This window comes from Emydura macquarii, unplaced genomic scaffold (assembly GCF_026122565.2).
Source record: "Emydura macquarii macquarii isolate MOO-44397 ecotype Brisbane River unplaced genomic scaffold, CSIRO-AGI_Emac_v2 contig_1451, whole genome shotgun sequence".
In the NCBI taxonomy this organism is placed as follows: Eukaryota; Metazoa; Chordata; order Testudines; family Chelidae; genus Emydura; species Emydura macquarii.
Window position 1 is genome coordinate 7,464,279 of NW_027131588.1, and position 19,401 is coordinate 7,483,679.

A 19,401-nucleotide genomic window follows, 5' to 3' on the forward strand; every position below is an offset into this window, starting at 1 on the left:
AATGATAGGATATGTGTAAACTCTTCCCCCCTTTTAATTCCCCCTTTCTCCTTCACAAGGAGATGGTTAATACATTCCTCATGAAGGGAGGCACCAGTCGTGCTGGGGAAGTGAGCTGTTCCACTTCGACCCCATATGTGGTGATCTGTCTTGACATTCCAGTCAAATAAATGGATGTTCTAATGAAATCTGCTCCCAGGACACACACCCGTTCTGGCAGCAAAAAGGGTAATTCTATTCCCACCCCTCAACCTGTCCTCCATCACAAGGAGTGCAGCTTTAACATCTTTACTGTACATTATTTACATTAAAATTCATACAACTCATGTTTCTGCATGCTGGCACTTTTTAAAATTGAATTCTTCTGCTCTAAGTAGTCTTTTGTTTGGTTCTTTCTTTTTCTTTGATCACTCTCAACTCTTTCCCTTCCTCTCATTCGGTCTCCCATTCCCACTCCTATAACACAGACTGACAGATGCACGCTCACATGCATGTGCACACACCCAGGAAAAATATTAGGTATGGTGTCTCCCAAAAAACCGTGTGCCTCAAATAACCGGCTCCAGGATTGGGTCAAGCCTCGTGAGGTGGGGCTCTCAAACTTTTTCATAGCATGGTCACCATCTCAGTGGACCACTAGCGACTGCTTTGCAGACCACTCATGATCCACAGACCATAGTCTGAGTACTAATGCACTGGGGCATCTCTTTTACATCTGATCATTGGATCATTAATCTCGCAGGTTAATTTTTAACAGTTCTACAACAGTCAAACAGAAAGCAAAAGTTTAACCCAATCTGAAGAATTTTTGCAGGACAATTTGCATCACATTGACAATTGAGGGCGAGATTGTGTGCCACCCTTGCGTGGCTGTGAGCAAGAACCTTTTCCCCCACTTTGTGTGACTGCAAAAGAGCCGTACACAATAGCAATCACTGTGCTGCCTGCACTTTAAGGAGCACAGTGACCGCTTGCTCCTGCTCCCCTTTTCAGAGAGCAGTGCACTGAAGAGAAAGCAGGAAAAAAGAGGGGTTATGGCCCTGCCCTCCTTTGCACTCAGAACTGAGCTAATGCCCCATGGGGAACAATCTGCTCTGTGCCAATGGATGCGTCAAACCCCCAGGCACAAGGAGCAGCGCTGGGAGAGGTTGTGCCTTTATAACGATCAGTCTAGCTGATGTTCCCCCTTGGGGGGGCGTGGCGCCACACTTCCCCCACCCCTCCTCCAGGGATGTGGCTTAAAAGCTTGATCCGAAGGTATGTGTAGTACCAAAGTTGAGCTTATTTGAAGAGGACAAAAAGAGAAACATAGACTGGAAGTTTTTATCTCATGGAAACAGCCTCTCAGTCTTAACAAGAGCAGCTCACTCACATCATTTTAATTATAGGCAGAGCTGGCAGTGCCACTATAGTTAAGGTTGCCTGACAGTTCCCAGTATAAGACCCAGTTTTCAATTGCTTGTATAACCAATAGAGCACACTCCCCTCCAGAACCTGGAGTTGATCTCAAGAGGGCTGAGTCACCACATTCCTCTGTGTCAGCAAATAGCTATGAAACCCACTGGCAAAGTGTGTGTCTCAGCCCCCTGTTAGTGCAGCTTTACATGGAAGATGACAGCCTACTACTGCTATCAATTACTCCATTGTCTCAAGTGACAGAAGTCTGTGCCATGGAGCCAGCCCTTCTGAAGACCCAACTTGGTAGCACCGATGATATGCAAATGATAGCATTTTTTGTTTTTTCAGTTTATTTTTTTTAAGTAGGAAATTACATCCAAAAATCGACATTAAAAGAATGTTAATGTTGTAAAGTCAAGCACTCAAAAGTTAGGAAATGCCAGAATTATGGTTGCCCATGCTACCTTAATTCATCCTGCTTGTGCATGTCTATTAGGATACAGTCTGTAATTACATTATCTTATACTGTTTTTTCCACAGGACCCCATATGTAGGTTTTTTGGTTGTAACATATATGTACAGTGTGTGTGACTACATAGTGTATCTGGCTGGGGCAGGGGAATATATGTCAAACCTAACACTTCACACACTATTCCTCATTTGTTTCCAGTGTTCGGTGAGCTGTGGAGAGGGCACCCAGACGCGAAATGCCATTTGCAGGAAGATGCTGAAAACTGGTGGTTCTGTCATCATCAATTCCTCCATGTGCCCACCTTTGCCTCTCTCCTCTTTAGTCAGATCCTGCGCACTAGCTGCTTGCGCACGTGAGTACTCAAGAAGCTTGGGTGTGTTAATGGGGAGAGGGCAGGATCTCCACCACTAAGGATCTGGTACAGCAGATTGCTAAGTGCGCTGCGAGGTGCTGAGTCCTCCATTCCCAATGATATCAGTGGGAGTCAAAGGTGCTCAGCACTATGAATGACGGGGTCCTGTATTTCCTTATTTGGGGCTTTCTTCCAGGGTTTATGAGGAGAGCTGAGTGCTTTGCCTGTGTTGGCCTTGAACCTAGCAACAAGACAACGTGGGGAATGGGGGCTCTAAGGGTAATTATTCGAGACGGGTCTGAAATAAATCCCTGAATGGGAACCGGTAGGGGTGAGGAGTAACTCAAAATCCAGACCCAATCCCAGATCTAACTTTCACAGTTAGGGTGTAGAGGCACAATGCCTCTTGGCAGCTACAGTGTCCTCTCTGCCAGGGGCCCATAGGGAGTAAGGGCCTCCAATGAAGTGGCCATTACTGGCTGGGGAGAGTGTGTCTTCAGGGTGGTTTGAGGACATGTTCATTTAGCACATCCTCTCAGCAGCCGGTGCCAACTGGGCTCCTGTGGAACCTTACAGCGGAAATTAAAGATGCTTCCCATTGGTGGAGACGGAGACAGTTTGGGAGGACAGTAAGCAGCACTCCTGCGTGCCCTGCCCTGGGGTGCAGCAGGATAGACTGGTGCAGAGAGATTTAAAAGCAAATCTGGCCCTGTCTCTACAATGGGCTGAACCAGAACCTCCTAAATTTTGGGTGGAGAGAGGGAAGAGAAGCTTTGAAAATCCAGAGCCAAATGTCCAGATTCAAGATGTCTCTTCTAACACCACACCTGTGCTGCTTTATACTGCATTTCCCATGGAGGAATGCTTTTCCTTTGTTTAGCAGAGAGACCTGGAAGCTGGAGGGACTCACATAAGTAATTAAATCTAATATTATGCAGCCTGGGGTTTTAAACCTGCTCTAAACAAATTTGTTCCATTTAATATGAATCCCTAAAGTCGTGACACTTTCACTCCCTCTCAGTGCAGTGATCTATAGGGCTGTGGTGCCTTGCAGGGCCTGAACGGTAAACATTTAATGAGAGAAAATCTCCTTCCCTTTTGTCCTCTCTGTCTGTTTATTAACCTACATTCTTCATTTAAATACTCTCACCACAGGAGTTATGTTTCCCCATCCAATTCCTCCCTCAGACCAATCCCTGGCCCTTTGGCTTCTACATCTAACCTCAGCAGGATGACATTTGTGTTGCTAAATTGCACCTTGTCTTTCTTGCATTTTGCTGGTGGTCGCTTGCTGTTTAGCAGCTGGTAACCAGTTACTCCCATAAAACGTAATAGGTGGCATTACTGCCAGGGCCAAAGTCGGCTGCTAGTTTCATTTAACAGTACTACATACTAATATGATTATTATATTTTAGGGCACAGTAGGCCGGCTCAGAAGCAAAGCCCCCATATTATGGCCCTGAAGAATGTTTACATCCAGACAAAGAAGCAGAAGAAGCTACACTTTATTGTGGGTGGCTATGCCTATCTGCTGCCCAAAACGTCTGTTGTCCTCCGATGCCCAGTGAGAAGGTTCCGTAAATCAATGATCACCTGGGAGAAGGACAACGAGCGACTCATCAGCTCAGTTCATATGACCATTGCACCGTACGGGTACATGAAGATCCACCGTTTAAAGCCTTCAGATGCTGGGACATACACCTGCATGGCAGGACCAGCCCGGGAACATTTCATGATTAAACTAATTGGAAGCAACAACAAGCTTATCATCAACCAACCCGCTGGGATTAGGGAGGAAGAGAGCGCAAGGAAATCCAGTTTGAATGAAGCCTTGCACGCTCAGGAGAAGCATCAGAATGGGATTCTCTTCAACAGGAGCAAGGCCGAGAAACGAGGGCATCTGGCTGATCCTAGCAGTCAGTACGATGACCTTGTCTCAAGACTTCTGGAGCAGAAAGGCTGGCCTGGGGGAAATCTGGAATCCTGGGAAGCTCAGGAGTCGACAGAGAGAAATGCCTCTTCAGAGGAGGACCAGAGTCAGGAATACAGCCTTCCGTTTATCATGGTCACTGAGCAGAAACGCTTGGACGATATCATAAGGAATTTGTCTCGGCAGCCTGATGAACTTAAGGACATCTACAGCAAGCAGCTTGTTGCGCAGCTGGCTCATGACATCTTCAAGAGCCATTTGGAAAATCAAGAATCTGTTTTCAAAGCCCAGAGGAGAAGAATTGGCTCAGCTTCAGTGGAGTTCCCTTTCCACAAACATGTTTCTGGATTCACCAGTTCCTTGAGAACATCGTCAGCCGAAGCACACCTGCCTACTTCAGTGGAGCTGGGGAATGGCTCACGCAGGCCCCATCGAAAGCCTGCAATCCTCAGGAAGATTTCTGCAGCCCAGCAGCTCTCAGCCTCTGAAGTTGTCACCCATTTGGGACAGACAGTCACCTTAGCCAGCGGGACCCTGAGTGTGCTGCTTCACTGTGAGGCAGTTGGAAATCCAAAGCCCACCATTAGCTGGGCTAAGAATGGAGCGGAGCTGCAATACAATGACAGGTAAGACAAGCTATCGGAACTAACACCAAGTACTTTCAGTGCCCTCTCATTTAGGGCCTGTCTGCATTACTGAGGGAACCATATTTAGCTATAGTCTGGTTACATAACACAGATAAGGTCACGACCACACTTACTCTGTGGCAAGCTGGGCTTTAATGCTGTAGCTTGATGCCTGGATTCTGGGGCAATCTGGTGTTACAGACAGGAGATTCTGGGGCAGCTTCGTTTAAATTAAAAAAGGAATTTTTCAGTTAATTAATTATGAAAATGACACAATCTGTGTTGTTTAGTTTGATATTAAATTCCCCACATGGGGAGGTGCAGGAAACAATTTTGAGTTGTGGGATGAACACATTTGTTGGAGGTTTCTGCTAAAATGATCAGCCATGAAATAGTAAAAATGAGATTCTGGAGTACAGTTCTCTGGCAAGGAGTGAACTGGTGGGAGTCCAGTCTCCACTATGAATTGGAACTTTAACCAGGCTCTCTGATGTGGCTATATTTGTAGAGATTAGAAAACCTTAAGCCCTGTCCATTCCTAGAGTTTGTAACCATATTTAATAACTGTTTTAGAAGATGGTTGCAGCATAGTTTATGTCCACGATCTCCAGTTGCCCAGCTGTGTTATAACAGTGACAGGAAACAATGCTCAGCCGTTGGTAGGGAGATTATCTTGATCTTGAAGATGGTTTCAGTTAACCCAGTTGTTTGCAACAAAGCATGGTCCATACTGGAGAATCATGCTTAATAGCTATTCTCAAACATCATTGCTACAAGTACAATATGATGCTCCATTGTGTCCCAGGCATTAATCGTCTGCTTTGACTAGGTGCATCATGATCTGTATAGTAACTGCCAGCATGCAGAGTTCTGCCCTTGAGTATGGTCTGAGAACAACTGCAGGAAAAATACTGTCCAAGTTAATTTCAAGTTAATTTGCTAATGGATGAAATGCTGCCATGTCTGCTGAGTGCAAGCTTTATCCTTGATTGCTCCAGACACCTTCATACCACATATTTCTCTGATATATTTGCCATACACAGAACATAAACAATTGTTGTTAGTGCTGCTTTGTGACAGACTGGTAGCCACAGATTGGGTTGAACTGCATTTCTAGCCATCATTAGCCCCTCTAGAATTGATATGAGGTAAGTCATTTATTTTTCAGGGTGTTTTCACTAGACAGGAGTTCAAGTGAAGAGGCAGGTGAGGGAAATAGGATTTGAAAAAGCCACATTTTTTGTTTAACCCTTAGACATTTGGAAGTTTTGTTAAAAGAATTTTGCAGGATGAAAATGTCACACACATTTCATTGCGTGAAGAATGATTCATCCCATCTTATGTTAGTTGCTAACTGGGAAGAAATCTGCACACTCCTATAAACCTTCAGACTGACCCCTCAAGTACCCATTTGCAACAAATCGTTGGGAGTCCTATGAAAGACTAATCCAAACTAACCATTATTTACACACACACAAACACACGACCGTTTTATATTCTAGTTAAGTACTCAGCTATGTGTTGGTAACATGCTTTTATCCTGTATATACTCAGGATTTTATGGTTTTCTCCAAGTAGTATACGAGGGTAGGTGATGATGTGCTTGGAGGCAGCTACATTAGCTGATGTAGTACAAGCCAGCTGTCCAAGAATCCGCTGCCAGTTCCCTCTGCATAAGTTATAGTACTGAGGTTAAACATCTAAGTCTGGTCACCAGGGTCAGCCTGGGAAATGAGAAGAAAAGCAGAATCTAGTCTCAAGGCTAAAATTAATTTCATGCACTGTTGCTGTGGAACATCTAGTAAATTCTTGATTTATCAAAGGTGCAGTTTGTCCCTCTGTTTTAGATATACAGTTAGTTTGCTTGATCCTTTCTCACTTTCATGGTTGAATCACTTCCAGACTCAATGGTTTCTGTAATTTACTGGCACTTGCAGTGTCATTGTCCTTTCAACTCTGCTTTTTTTTTTTCTTTCTTTCTGGCAGATAGAGTGCTAAGTTTGACAAAAAATGAGAACTATTTTTTTGGTTATGAGAACAAGAATGTATCTCTTGTGGCAACCACATGCAGTCTTAATCAAGACTTGGGCCTACAGTATACACTTGGTTGGACATAGTCCTGTGAAAATATCTTTTTGGCCTCCGGAAAGTTGCATGCACAGATTTCCATTGCCGGTGGTTACATCCTGTTGGAAATCTGCCATCAAGTGATTTCTTCTGTTTGAAACTACTGTGATTTTTGTGGCAAGCTTTAAAGGGAATATAGGTTACATAAAGTCCACCTGTGGTTTACGCTGAATATTAGACTCATGAGAAAATTATATATTTAACCCACACCATATAAGCAACCATGATTTAGCAACAGATCGTTTACTCTTTTGTTGGTAAATAACAAATAGCCTTTGATTTCTATAATTTAATTTAAATAATATATATTAGTAAATTATGCTTTTTTCAATTTGTTTTCTGTTTTCCTTGGCTGAAATAGCATCAGATGGTATGCTATCATTCTGCTATCGTAGACTGGCAACAGACTACTTACTACGCACTCTCCAACGTATTATCAGAACTGCTCCTAGGGGCATGCAGTTCTTTGGCGGCCCGCACTACCATTCATCAGCACTTCTACTTCAGAGAGCCAGGCAGTGCTCATTTATCATTTTGCTCCCTTTTGATCGTCCATGTTCCCTCCGGATTGGAGGGGGGGGGGGGGGATTTCCAAATGCCAGTGCCCTGATTTTCTGATGTTCTGAGAACCAGTCACTTTGACGTTAATGATAGCTGAGCGATCACAGCACATTTGATATTCACACCACAGATGGGTGGTGGGATGCTTCTCAGCAGCCTTCCTTTCTCAGCTGAAGAGCCACTTCCTGTGTACTGTGTAAATGAGAGCAGAAGTGATGTTTTCCACTAGGAGTGACAAGGCAGCCTGCATGTAACCAGTGGGTATGCCTGAGTTTCTACTGTCTGTCCTCTTCATGCTCTGCTGACTACACAAGGGAGAGGAAGTTAATTTGCCAGCCTATCTCCCAGGGGGGAAGGGAAGGAGAAAAAGAATGTGGATACTGCTTCCTGCATCTGCAGGAGCATTGAGGAGAGAGGCTGTCAGCCATGGTGGCCCTAGCCATCTGCTGATGTCTGACTTGTGTTGTCTATGTGTTTAGATTGTATGTTCCTGTGACAGGCTTAGTCTTCTCCTGGGTCTTACACAGCACCAAGCACACTGTTGACACCTAACAAACATGAATAATAGTTTTCAGACACTATGGTATGGGCTCAATTTGAGCCAACGACCTACCAATGAAAGACTTTATAACCCATTATCTCACCCCATGAGCTACCAAATCAACCTGAAAGCCTCTGTAGTTAGTAGTACATAGTTCTACTTCAGTCTGTGTATTGTCACATTTGAGATACAGCACAGGCCAAAAAACATAAGAGCAGCGTTTTTTATTTACTTAAGCAAACTAATCATACCTCATAAAAAGTTACAATGGTTGGACAAATATAGTTGATGGCACTTGCAAGAATTCTGATCCTTGACTTTACATTGTCACTTTTTACACTATAGTTTTAAAAGAAGGATTATCCAAGCTGACACCATCACACGTTCTGTCTTGACTCAGTTTCAGAGGAGGATAGTGCAGATCCCAGCATTTGGGGCTTCCATAAATGATGAAAAGTTAAACATGAGTAAAGAAGACATTCAGATTAGCTGCCTTAGAAATCACGTCTGAGGAAGAGGTTCTTTGTAAGAGGTTATGAATTACTCAATTGCTCCAGCATCAATAACTTTTTATAAAGTGTCTTGCGTTCCAAATATTCTGTAATTTCCAATAGCGGGAACCCTTTGAATTATGGGAACCTGATAATGAGAAGTTGTTGAGAAGATCCTATGTTTTATCATCAGAAACAGAATATAAAATAATAGTACAGTTTCTATATTAGGTATTTGTTAGATGCCATGTTGACTACAGAATTAGTCAGTGTCACTCAAAATATATTTTCTTGGAGATGATACAGTATAGGGCAACCAAAATTGGACAGATTAAAATGTGGAAGGAGGTGAGGTATTTTTATTGCCAAAATAGGAATTTTTGAAATGACATAGGTTATAAAAAGGATTGTTACATCTGGTAAGTATTTTTTCATCACAGATAAGAGATTCAAAACCAAACAATAAAAACAGGAGAGTAGGAGTAAATAGGAATCTCAGGGCGAAATGATTTCATGCAAAAGGTAAAAATATGACGAGTTTTCAAGGAAAATAATTAAAGCAAAAAGTGTTAATGAATTCAAGAGAAACGTAGATTTGTTTGTGAAGGAGGAGGGGATTGAGATACATGGTGAAAAAATCAGAAGGACAAATGAGACTGATATTTTTATTTTTATTTTTTAAAAGACGGGTGCGTTGAACTCAGTTGGTCTTTTCCTGTTTCTAAAAGGACATGAGCTGGATCATCAGCTGATGTAAATCAGCATAGCTACATCAATGTCAGTGGAGGCAATTAACAATAGCTGATGCTCTAGCTCCTTATGCTTTTGCCTTCATCCCAAAACAGAACAAAAACATCCAGAGTTAAGCAATTGTTGTACCAGCACTATGGTAGCACTAAAAACAGAACCAGCTAAATATGAAAAATGTATTCCTTGCCTGATGGTGATAGAAACCTTTTCTAAAAAGTCCACGTTTGTTTTTTAAAATGTGTGTGTGTGTGTGTATTACTATAGGGATCAATCTGTCTATCTACGTACAGCCTTCAGTCTAAATTTGTGGAGGGGGAGGGTGGGTATAAACACACAAAATATTTAGCCCTAGGACCCTAATGTGTTTTGAGAAAAAATTGCAAAGTCTTGTGGCTTTAACGTCATTTTCATGTACAGTTTGAACCAATAGACAATTAGCTACCAAATTTGCATGCAAGGATGCGGATTTCTGCATGCATGTATCAATTTTGCATGCTCAGTCATTTGCATATGGAAAAGTTGCTGGCACAGTCTCAGTGGCTTACTGAAAATTTGCCCCTTTAGTTCACAGGTTTTTAAGAAATAAAACAATCCTTACAACCAGAGAAGGGGTTTCTATCAACCATTGTTTTCTTTGCTACACAAGCATGTCAGCAATTTTTAAATTATTAACATTTTGGTTTGTAAATGACTGTGCATTTCACTAAGCAATTGCAAGAGTTGCTTGGCACGAGCTGAATATTATTGTGATTATTATTATTTTAAAAATGGGTTTTAAAGGAAATTAGACCTTCTCTGATCCTAATAGAATTCAATGGGTGGCCTGAATCTGGTTTGTTTTAGAGAGCTACCACCCATGGTGCTGAGCAGGATCAAATATCTCTAGCCTTGTGGTCCATGAGACAGCAATTTTCATTCAAGAAAAAAACCCTCATCAGCTCAGGGTTAGTGATCAGACTTTGATTGGAAGACTTGGATGGGCTTTTTCCTTCCATCTCTCTTCCCTTTCCCACTCCCACCCTTGTCTGTGTCAATCACCATCCTGGCTAAGGTTTTTATGTAGAACAGCTGCTGAAAGTTTCTGGTGAGTAAAGCAAATTTGTCATTAGGTTTTGTCTTTAGATTAATCTGCAAATGAATGGAGACAGGTTCTATATTCCTACTTTAAGAGGAAATGCATAGTGGTGCAGTTGAGGACATTTGATACGAACAAGTTTGGACTCCGAGGGCCACATTTTGATCTCATTTACACAGCATAAATCAGGAGTGAGTGCAGTTACACTGATGTAAAACTAGTTTGAGAGGGTGTAGAACCAGGCCTTAATGCTCTCCGTTTGTACAAAGTTCACAGTGTGGGTCAGGGGATTGGAAGTCGGGTGACCTGGGGTCTGTTCCCAGCACTGCCATTGCCTTGCTATGTGGCCTTGGTCAACTCACTTCACCTCTCTGTGCCAAGTGTTGTCAACTCTCACAATTTAATCACAAGTTTCTCAATGTTCAGTATTTTCTTAAAGCCCCAATGTTGAGGGCCCTTTGATTATGCGGGAATCTGTTTTCTTTTTTGTTTTCTCTTTTTTTATAAAGCAGATCTGTCCCCCACTATTTCAGAGAAAAGCTTGAAAATGTGACCTCAAAAAAGACAGAGAAAATAAAAAGAACCCGAAATGTATTATTTTTAAAACCTCATGATTTGCAACCTAATCTTATGAGTTAGGAAGCCCAAAATCATGACTTCTGAAGATGTGGCATTGGCAATAGTGCTGCCTCCATTTCCACTCTTACCCTTTGTTTGTCTTGTCTGTTTAGATTGTAAGCGCTATGAGACGGGGACTGTCTCTGGCTATGATTTTGTACAGTGGCTAGCACAAGAGGGCTTCAGTTTCACTTGAGGCTTCCAGACCACCCTATACAAACAAGAAATAATTATAGAGGTTCATTCCATTGGAAAGACATTACCTATTTTGAGAGAGAGTCCCCAAACTTAAAGAGGGGAAATATCGCTGTAACCTCTCTAAACACTAAATGAATTTTTTAAAGTGCAATTACTGTAACAGTTTAGCAGTGCCTCTAGCCTATCAGTTGTCCCCCATTTAAATCATTTTTGTGAGATGGGTTGCAAGAAGTAAAATTTGATGTTGTTAAAATTTGAAAGAATAAAAATTTACCATCTTATTGTGCAGTATTGTTAAAAGATAGGGTAAATCATTTGTAGAAAATCTGGCAATTATTTTAAAATGTGTCCTGTAAAGAAAGACTGGAAAATATGAAATATGAAACCATAAACCTTTGTGGCTATTACCAGTGTAGGTCATAAACTGGAGTCCTGCTTTTTCTGTGAATTGATTTACTTAAGTATTCGTAGTGTTAGAGATTACCAGTGCAAGCGAATTTAAACAAATTGTATTTTACAATCCAGTTGTGAAAGGTATGTTTTTTGTTTAAAATCAGAGGTATCACTGAATCATTCTCAATGTTTCAGTTATTTATGGTATAGAGCCTGATCCTGATCCCTCTTAAATCAGTGGAGCAGGATCAGACCAATCATCTGCTGCTGATTGGTCTTTAGGATTCACCAGATTCGATGCCCAATACAGACAAATTAAAGAGAGCTTTACTCTTTACTCAAACCAATCGAAACAGTGCAGCTAGCTGTTCCTACATGCTACGCGTGCCCCACACGCCAAGGCATGTCTAGCTAATCTAGCTAACTATCTCCTGTTTAGCTAAGGCACATACATGGCCTCCAATATCATAGTATCTGAGCATCAAACAACCTTTAATGTATTTATCCTCACAATGCCCCAGGGAGTAAAGCAGTGCTATTATCCCCATAGTACAGATGGGTAACTAAGGCATAGAGAGGATAAGTGACTTGCCCAAGATCACACAGGAAGTCTGTGACAGAGCAGAGTCCCAGCTCTCCCAAGTCCTATGCTAGTGCCCTAGACCTTGGACCATCCTCCCTCTTCCATCAGCAACCTGTTGTAGCAAGTTTGAGAATGAAATTAACCTGCATATAATCACAATTGCCACATAAGGTGTTTAACTCCTGATTTTTATAACTTTCTTTTTTTTATTTAACCAAAATCTGCAGGCCCAAAATGTGAGAAACTGTGTTACTTACCTGTCATTCTGTGTCTCTTTAGAAATAACTCTTAAATCCTTGCAAAAGTGTTTGCACACAGACTTGCTAAGGGACCTTTCCTTCTGTATTTCTCTGTTGTTCCAGGATACTCCTTCACCCAGATGACTCTTTGCAGATTCTAGCACCAGTGGAAGCTGATGTGGGTTTCTACACCTGCAATGCAACTAATGCCTTGGGATCTGACTCTGTTTCCATCGCCGTCACTTTAGCAGGTAACAGAAAGGTGCCATCAATTATACAGAACTCTTTCTGCTGCTGGTATCTTACTGTCAAATACAGATGGGCGCACACATTCAGATATTATGTAACTAAAACACAAATCACAAAATGCTAAAAACAGTAATAAAATTCCCCAGAGCACACCAAAATAATCCCCAAACTCTCCCTCGACCTCATCTAACAATTTATTCCAGAAGAACCCTGGAAGGACAAATAGGCCTTCAGCATGGTCTGAAGATCAACAGGTTCGGGACGTAGCAAACAGAGACTGGAAATGCATTCCACAGTTCTACAATTTCTCTGACCCAGAGCACCCTTCCTATAGCGCCTCCTCCCCTTGCGCATAATTAAACTTGGGGGTGGCGCCTTGGACGATCTCAACTGGCCTGGTAACACCAGAGGAGCAAGGCATCCTCTGTGGTACCTAGGACCCAAAATATTTCCTCCTTCTAAATCTTTGTGGACAAAAACATTGGATCTCTTAAGCCGAATGTCAAAATGGAAAAGGTGTTATTCCCTCTCATGTCTGTGTGGAAATAGCATCAATCCACTTCGTTTCATTGGAAACTTCTCATTTACCTGGGGGTGCCCCAGCGAATGAGCTTGATTTGAGGGAAGAAATATATTGAGGCAGGACAGATAATAGCCATGATTTTGGACAGCCCCAGGCCATGTCCCAGGCGTCAAATTAGGCAGAGATCTTTCATTTAGAAAACATTTGCATTTTCAATGACTATTTCGAATCATCCATGGTTTTCTCACAACCCTTGCCCAGCATGCATCCCATGGGGATCTATTTACAATCGGCTCCATCCTCTAGTTGCTGGGCACTCTAGTCCCAATCCAGCAAAGCACATAAACACGTGCTTGACTTTGAACCTGGGAGTGGTCTTCCAGAAGCCGATGGGAATGTTCATGTAGATAAAGTTAAGCAAGTGCTTAAGTTCTGTCAAGTTCAGAATTAAGTTAAATTCAGAGCACTATGTATTTTTCAGAATCAAGCCTCATGTCCTTTCTAATCTGTTATCACCAAAGCATGACTGACATTCTTCCACTCAGTGGCCAGTAAAGATTCATAAAGGATTAACTTTCATGTTTGTACATATCCAGTAATGGTTCAGTTCCACACCAGATTAAATATTCTTTGTTCATTTAGGCATCTCCCAGGGAAAAACAAGGGAATTGTAAGATTGTGTTTGTCTTCAGCTTTTTGGAAACAAATCCTCAGAGGGTTCCAGCAGGTTCAGAGCTGCAGCAGGGATTGGAGGAGAAGGGCAAAGAGAGGATGAATGGGGAATGGATTCAAAGGATGGGGAGTAGGAAGGAGGGACAGTCAAAGCTGAGGGTTTATAACAAGACCAAGGTTGAGGGGTAACACAATGTGTTTATTAAGGGGGGAGAGAGGGTCAAAAAAAATCATATTAGGAAAACTACCAATAAGTAGTTTGAAATTTCATATCTGACATTATAGCCCACTCATGTTTCACTGCCGCAGCTCCCCAGTGTTAGTCTATGTAAGCAATAACGTTCAGCAGCCAGCATATGGGTGTGCTGACCAGAGAGGCATAGATGCATCCTGGGACTTGTGAGTAGGTGTTTCAACACAGAACAGAGGGTAATTCTAGACTAAGGGAGCACTAGGAGAGACATGGCCTGGGCTGAAAGCAGCTCTCACGTGTAATTAATAAGATTGATTAGCAAGACTCCTCACCTACCTCATGGAGCAGAACTCGCTGCAGCCCCTGGGGGTGGGAGCGGGAGGGAAGAGCTAAATCAGAACTTAAATTAATATTTTAATTAAATATTGAAAGTTAGCAAAAACAAAGGGCCTGATTCGACTCTCACCTACATCAGTGTAAATCTGGAGTAGCTCTGTTGAATTCAATGGTTACGCCACTGTAAAACTGGTGTAAGGCCCTACATTTTGTATTTATACTATATTATACAAATATTGGGCAAAGTTCATTCGTAGTATAACTATGGAGTTACATCAGAGATGAATTTAACATGCAGTTTTAACTGCATCTTTGGGGAGGGTCATAATGGTGAAGAGGCTTTTATAGACCTTATTGTCCTGATGGGTGAATTCCTTGGGGAATAATTACTGTATGTGGATTTGGAAGCCTCTTCAGCCAAATCAGTTTTCATCCCAGGTAATTTATGGAGACAATTGGATCTCAGGCTATAGAAGTGTCCACCAGACTCAGATATGCTTGTGGGATCTTACAGACCAGCAGCCCTTTTCTGGTAATGAATTATCCAAGTCTTGGATCAACTTTTTGAGATGAATTAACAAGTGCAAACTTCCTGGGCACAATCTTGGTGGGCGCGGAGTTCCTCCTGTAAAGTGGTATGCATCTTTATCTTCCATCAGCATCTTGCAAGATAATCCCCAGTTGTCTGGATGAGAGAATGGGCAATTTTTGAAAGAATGCAACAAAACTTTTTGGCACAAGAAGTATTTTCCTAAATGCATTGGAGGCCAAAGAGCTTCTTCAGAGGAACTGGGAAATGTGAGGAAACCTTATCTCATTAAAAATGAAAGTTGTGGCCTCTATGATGAATTTAGCATATGCAGAGAGACAGAGAAAATGTGCTTCCATTTTTAGAGTGATTTTCTACTTTTTATTGGTTGAACAATTGACAGATTTTTAATCTAATGAAGAGATCATGAAACCCCCAGTGGGAAAATTAAAGTCCAGTTGCTATTTGAGGTCTCTTTCCTTCTTTTATAATTTAGAAGTTACATTAAAACATCAGAACTTTGTGAGCATTTCATCAGTGAAATGAAATATTTGTTGCTGGATATTCCTTTCACATGATAGACACTGCAGGTTGATGGATAGATAGATTTGACTCCATAGTAACTCCATATAAAAAGTGCTTTTTGACAGTCCTGGAAATACTCTAAATCCACATGCTAGTTTCTGTATTTTAATTAGGGGCGATAGAAACAGTTTGGGCAAAATCATCCATCCAACCAAAACAAACTTAACTCTTTTTTTCTCTTTCTTACCTTCACTAGGCTTTCTAGGCCAGTTTCCTCTTCTGCTGCCATTGCAGATTTACACCCAGATTAAGTCATAAATAATATAGGGACTAGCCTAGGGCCCTGGCTCCTGAAGTTGCATGATGGTTCAGAATTTAAGCTTTCATTTAAAAAAAAAAAAAAAAAAAGTTTCTAGCCCTTAGAATGGTGAAGATGAATTGGAAAATGTAAGTCAAGTGTAACAAAGGCAGTGATGGCTGCCTGAGCCTGCAGACAGCCTAAAATAATAACTCTGAGAGGTCTGAACTTTCCATTTAATAGATGATTAACTCTGAAGCCCACAGCTCGGGCCCCTACAAGCATCACCTGAGAGGAGTGGATTTTGCTGTTACGATTCTGTTATGGCTCTACAGAAGTGGGATCAACAAGGACCTCTTCCCCTCTCTCCCCCTCTTCCCTCCCTGCGCCTGCACGCGGGCTTACACACACACAAAGAGAGTCCTCCTTCCACTGAGATGGACCCAACCTTCCTGAAAACAGGGAGAGGGGAGACCCAGCATGTGTAACGTATAGCAGTGGTGGGCCCACACCAGATGGCTGTCAAATGGCTGGCCCCCGCCACTGCAATCCCCAAGAGGAGTGGGCCAAAATACAGGGCCAGGGCCCCACAGGCAGCTGTGTCTTGAGCTCCTGATTGCCTAAACCTGGCAATGACCCAGACACCACACCAGCCCCAACTCCCATTTAATGCAGATACACGTGCTGCTGCTTCTCCGCACTCACGTCCCTGCCATACTACTCTCATGCCCCTACCCTCAAACACACCATGCACACATCAGTACACGCTACCACCTTCACGCTCACTGCCCCTGCTGCCTCCCACCTTCACAGTCCTGCAGCTGTACCAGCCCTCACAACATCTCACACACAGGGCTATCCCACCCCCACACTCTCCTCCACCACTGGCTGTTCCAATGCCACTCCGACAGTCCCACTGCTAGCTGCCAGGAGGACCGCTGCATCTTAGTCCCAGCTGGGTCCTGCTATCAAAGGCCTGGGCTTGCTGCCGTCTGCCCTTTGTTTGCATTTAGGGTGCCACCATGCCCTACATTATGAGGACATCCCAGAGTGAGCTGCATGGTGCACAACCCCATAGTTAAACAGAAGGGCAGCAGGCAAGGGCTAGATCTCTTGGCTGTCAGTTTTTGGTGCTTTTAGCTCTCTCCCGTGCAGAACTGATGATGTCTCACTTCTATTATTGTCAATTAGTTAGTGCACCTGAAACAGAATTTATAGAAAGCAAGACTGATGTTAAAGGAATGGATGGCATGTTGTTTTAAGCCTCCGGCACTGTAAAGAGCCTCTGTCCAACATTTGAGGGGGTTTGTCCTATGTTTGGTGCTTGGCAAGTGGTACTGTCTGCCTTGCAATATCAGGTGAACAACTTGTTGCAGCTCCAGTTGCATTGCTGTTTATTGATTCAGCTGGTTCTCAGATGTGCTGGCAGGACTTTAATACAATTCATTCTCTGCTTTAAGTGATTTTTTTTTTTTCAAAGCAACCTCAGCTATGAAATTGAGCAACTCCTCCATAATATAGTGAAGGCCAAGAGCAGGTGGTCTACATCACTCATACACCAGCACCACGTACTGGCAGGCAGCTGTCCTGCATCAGCCATTTGTATTTCTGTAAGGAGCATCTTGTTCACAGTCTGCCCTTTGTGACTACTGTGTGCTTTGCTTTGTGAACTGTGGTGTCTCTTCTGTACAGGAAAACCACTGATCAAGGCATCAAGAGCTACGCTGGTCAACACAGACTCCTCCGCTGTCACTGTTGACATTGGAAGCACGGTGAAAACAATCCAGGGTGCAAATGTTACCATTAGCTGCCAAGTTGCAGGTGAGAGATGGCTCAGCCCTTATAGCTAGCAGGTACAAAGTGTGTTTTTAGCTATGGATTTCCTCTGAAGTTCCTTGACATGCCAGTGTCTGTGCAGAGGTGCCGTGGATTCAGATTTTTGGGGCTCATGCAAAACTTTTCTTTTGAAAGTGTCGTACAGGTTTCCTTTGAGGATGAGGACTGACAGGTCATGTGTAGAGTGATCACTAAATTATGCTGACAGTAACAGCCCCCTATGAAATATTCTGTCATCCAGCCATCACTGGAGTGCAAGGTGCTCCAGATGACAATATGTTCCCTACACCAGGGATATCAAAAGTGGGTGGTGCAGAGGTAGATAGCCATGCTGGGACTTCTCTGTGTAAGGGATACTGGAAAAATTATTCACAATGCAGAGCAGCTGAAATGGAGGTTAAGGATCTGGTCCATTAATGCAAAATCCAGTTGCCTGACATACACCAAAGTTGGTAGGAATGTTTATGTTGTGACCGTAGGACACAAGTACCAAGTTTGATTGTTTCCTTCCTTTATGACTAATTTAGAGCAGGAGGAGGAGGGAAATCTGCCTTCTAACAGGAGATTTGTTTCAGTCTTAACTATGGATAAATGGCATGTCTCTCCACAATATAGTCTGTTGGAATTTTCCTTCTTCCACCCCACCTTCCATTTCCCCCCCCAAAATGCCTGAGTGTAATGACACATCTTTGCACTGCATTGTCACCTCTTTAAATTAAGAGGGCACATGTGGTACTGGTCAGTGGGGATAAAGACAGTCCAAATGGCATGTGGAGTACAACAGAGGTGTGGGATCCGAGATAATTAATTACCGTCTCTGGGATTAACGAAAGAAAATTACAGTATTTCTCTTCCTGGCAGCTCAAGGAGGATTAAACTCAGTAATTCTGCAGCCTTCTCATGCCCCAGTCCCTTGCAATCAGATTCATTTCCGATGCCTTTTGAGGAAGGGTAGGAGGAAAGCTCTGTTAACTTTCCCAAAGCACCTGCATGGCCACCAGCATGGATGGAAATTAAAAGAGAGCAAATTAAATAAACAATTTATTTTAGATTTCCCTGTTTTGGACGCTGGGCTCTTTGCAGGAACATCTGGGGAATGCTGTTGATTCAGATGTGAATGCTGTTAAGGATCTGTGGCCAGATTCACCCTTAGTTAACGTTGGATGCCACCAGCATAAACCATGGGACAAGTCGCCAGTGAGAGAAATGCTGCCAAGGAAGGAGGATGTGGTCTTGCAAAGTTGCCACAGTATCTTTTACTTCTAAGAACACAGGGGCCAGCACAGCCCCAAAAGCAGGAAGTGCTGGCCAAGGAGGGGTACCCAGTGAGGGCAGATGAGGTATACATTGGTTCAGCACCTCCCCTGAGCAGCTGCTACCAATAGTGCCCCTGGCAGAATGTAAAGCTTACCTGTTATCAGAATGTAAACCCACAGTGCTCACCTTGTGGGGTGAGCCATCAGAGTGATCTAACTATAGTATTTCTAGGGCATCACTTTAGTATTACAGTCCTTGGGACACAAGGGCCTCAGCTGTGCAGGGAGCTGTATATATACCACACTATGCCAACATCAGTAAATTTTGCCCTGATGTTAACAATTTCTGGAAAACTTTTCAGACTACTCCATTTAGAAACTCTTCCAATTGTACAGTCTGTATGCTAATTCCTTTTTCCTCCATGATATGAAGATTTGCTTAAAACAGGATTGATTATTTATTTACTTACTTACTTGCTGTGAGCATCAATCTCCTCCTACTCCTTATGTCTCACCAGAAGTTGCCATTCTTTCAATGACATCTGAGATTATTACTATGGAAATGATGATGACATCACAAGCCAAGAATTATGACATCACTTAGGGAGTCGGGACACGAGCAGCAGCCTT

At 42.7% G+C, this 19,401-nt stretch overlaps 1 protein-coding gene across 1 annotated transcript in view; it reads left to right on the forward strand.

The window, feature by feature from the left end:
- The window catches only part of ADAMTSL1 (ADAMTS like 1), a 611,419-nt gene that overhangs the window by 546,096 nt on the left and 45,922 nt on the right, over positions 1-19,401 (forward strand). The window contains exons 20-23 of the mRNA XM_067553131.1: positions 2,069-2,222; positions 3,638-4,778; positions 12,478-12,605; positions 17,372-17,500. Of these exons, the coding sequence (XP_067409232.1) occupies positions 2,069-2,222; positions 3,638-4,778; positions 12,478-12,605; positions 17,372-17,500 (1,552 nt within the window). The remainder of the gene's footprint in view (positions 1-2,068; positions 2,223-3,637; positions 4,779-12,477; positions 12,606-17,371; positions 17,501-19,401) is intronic.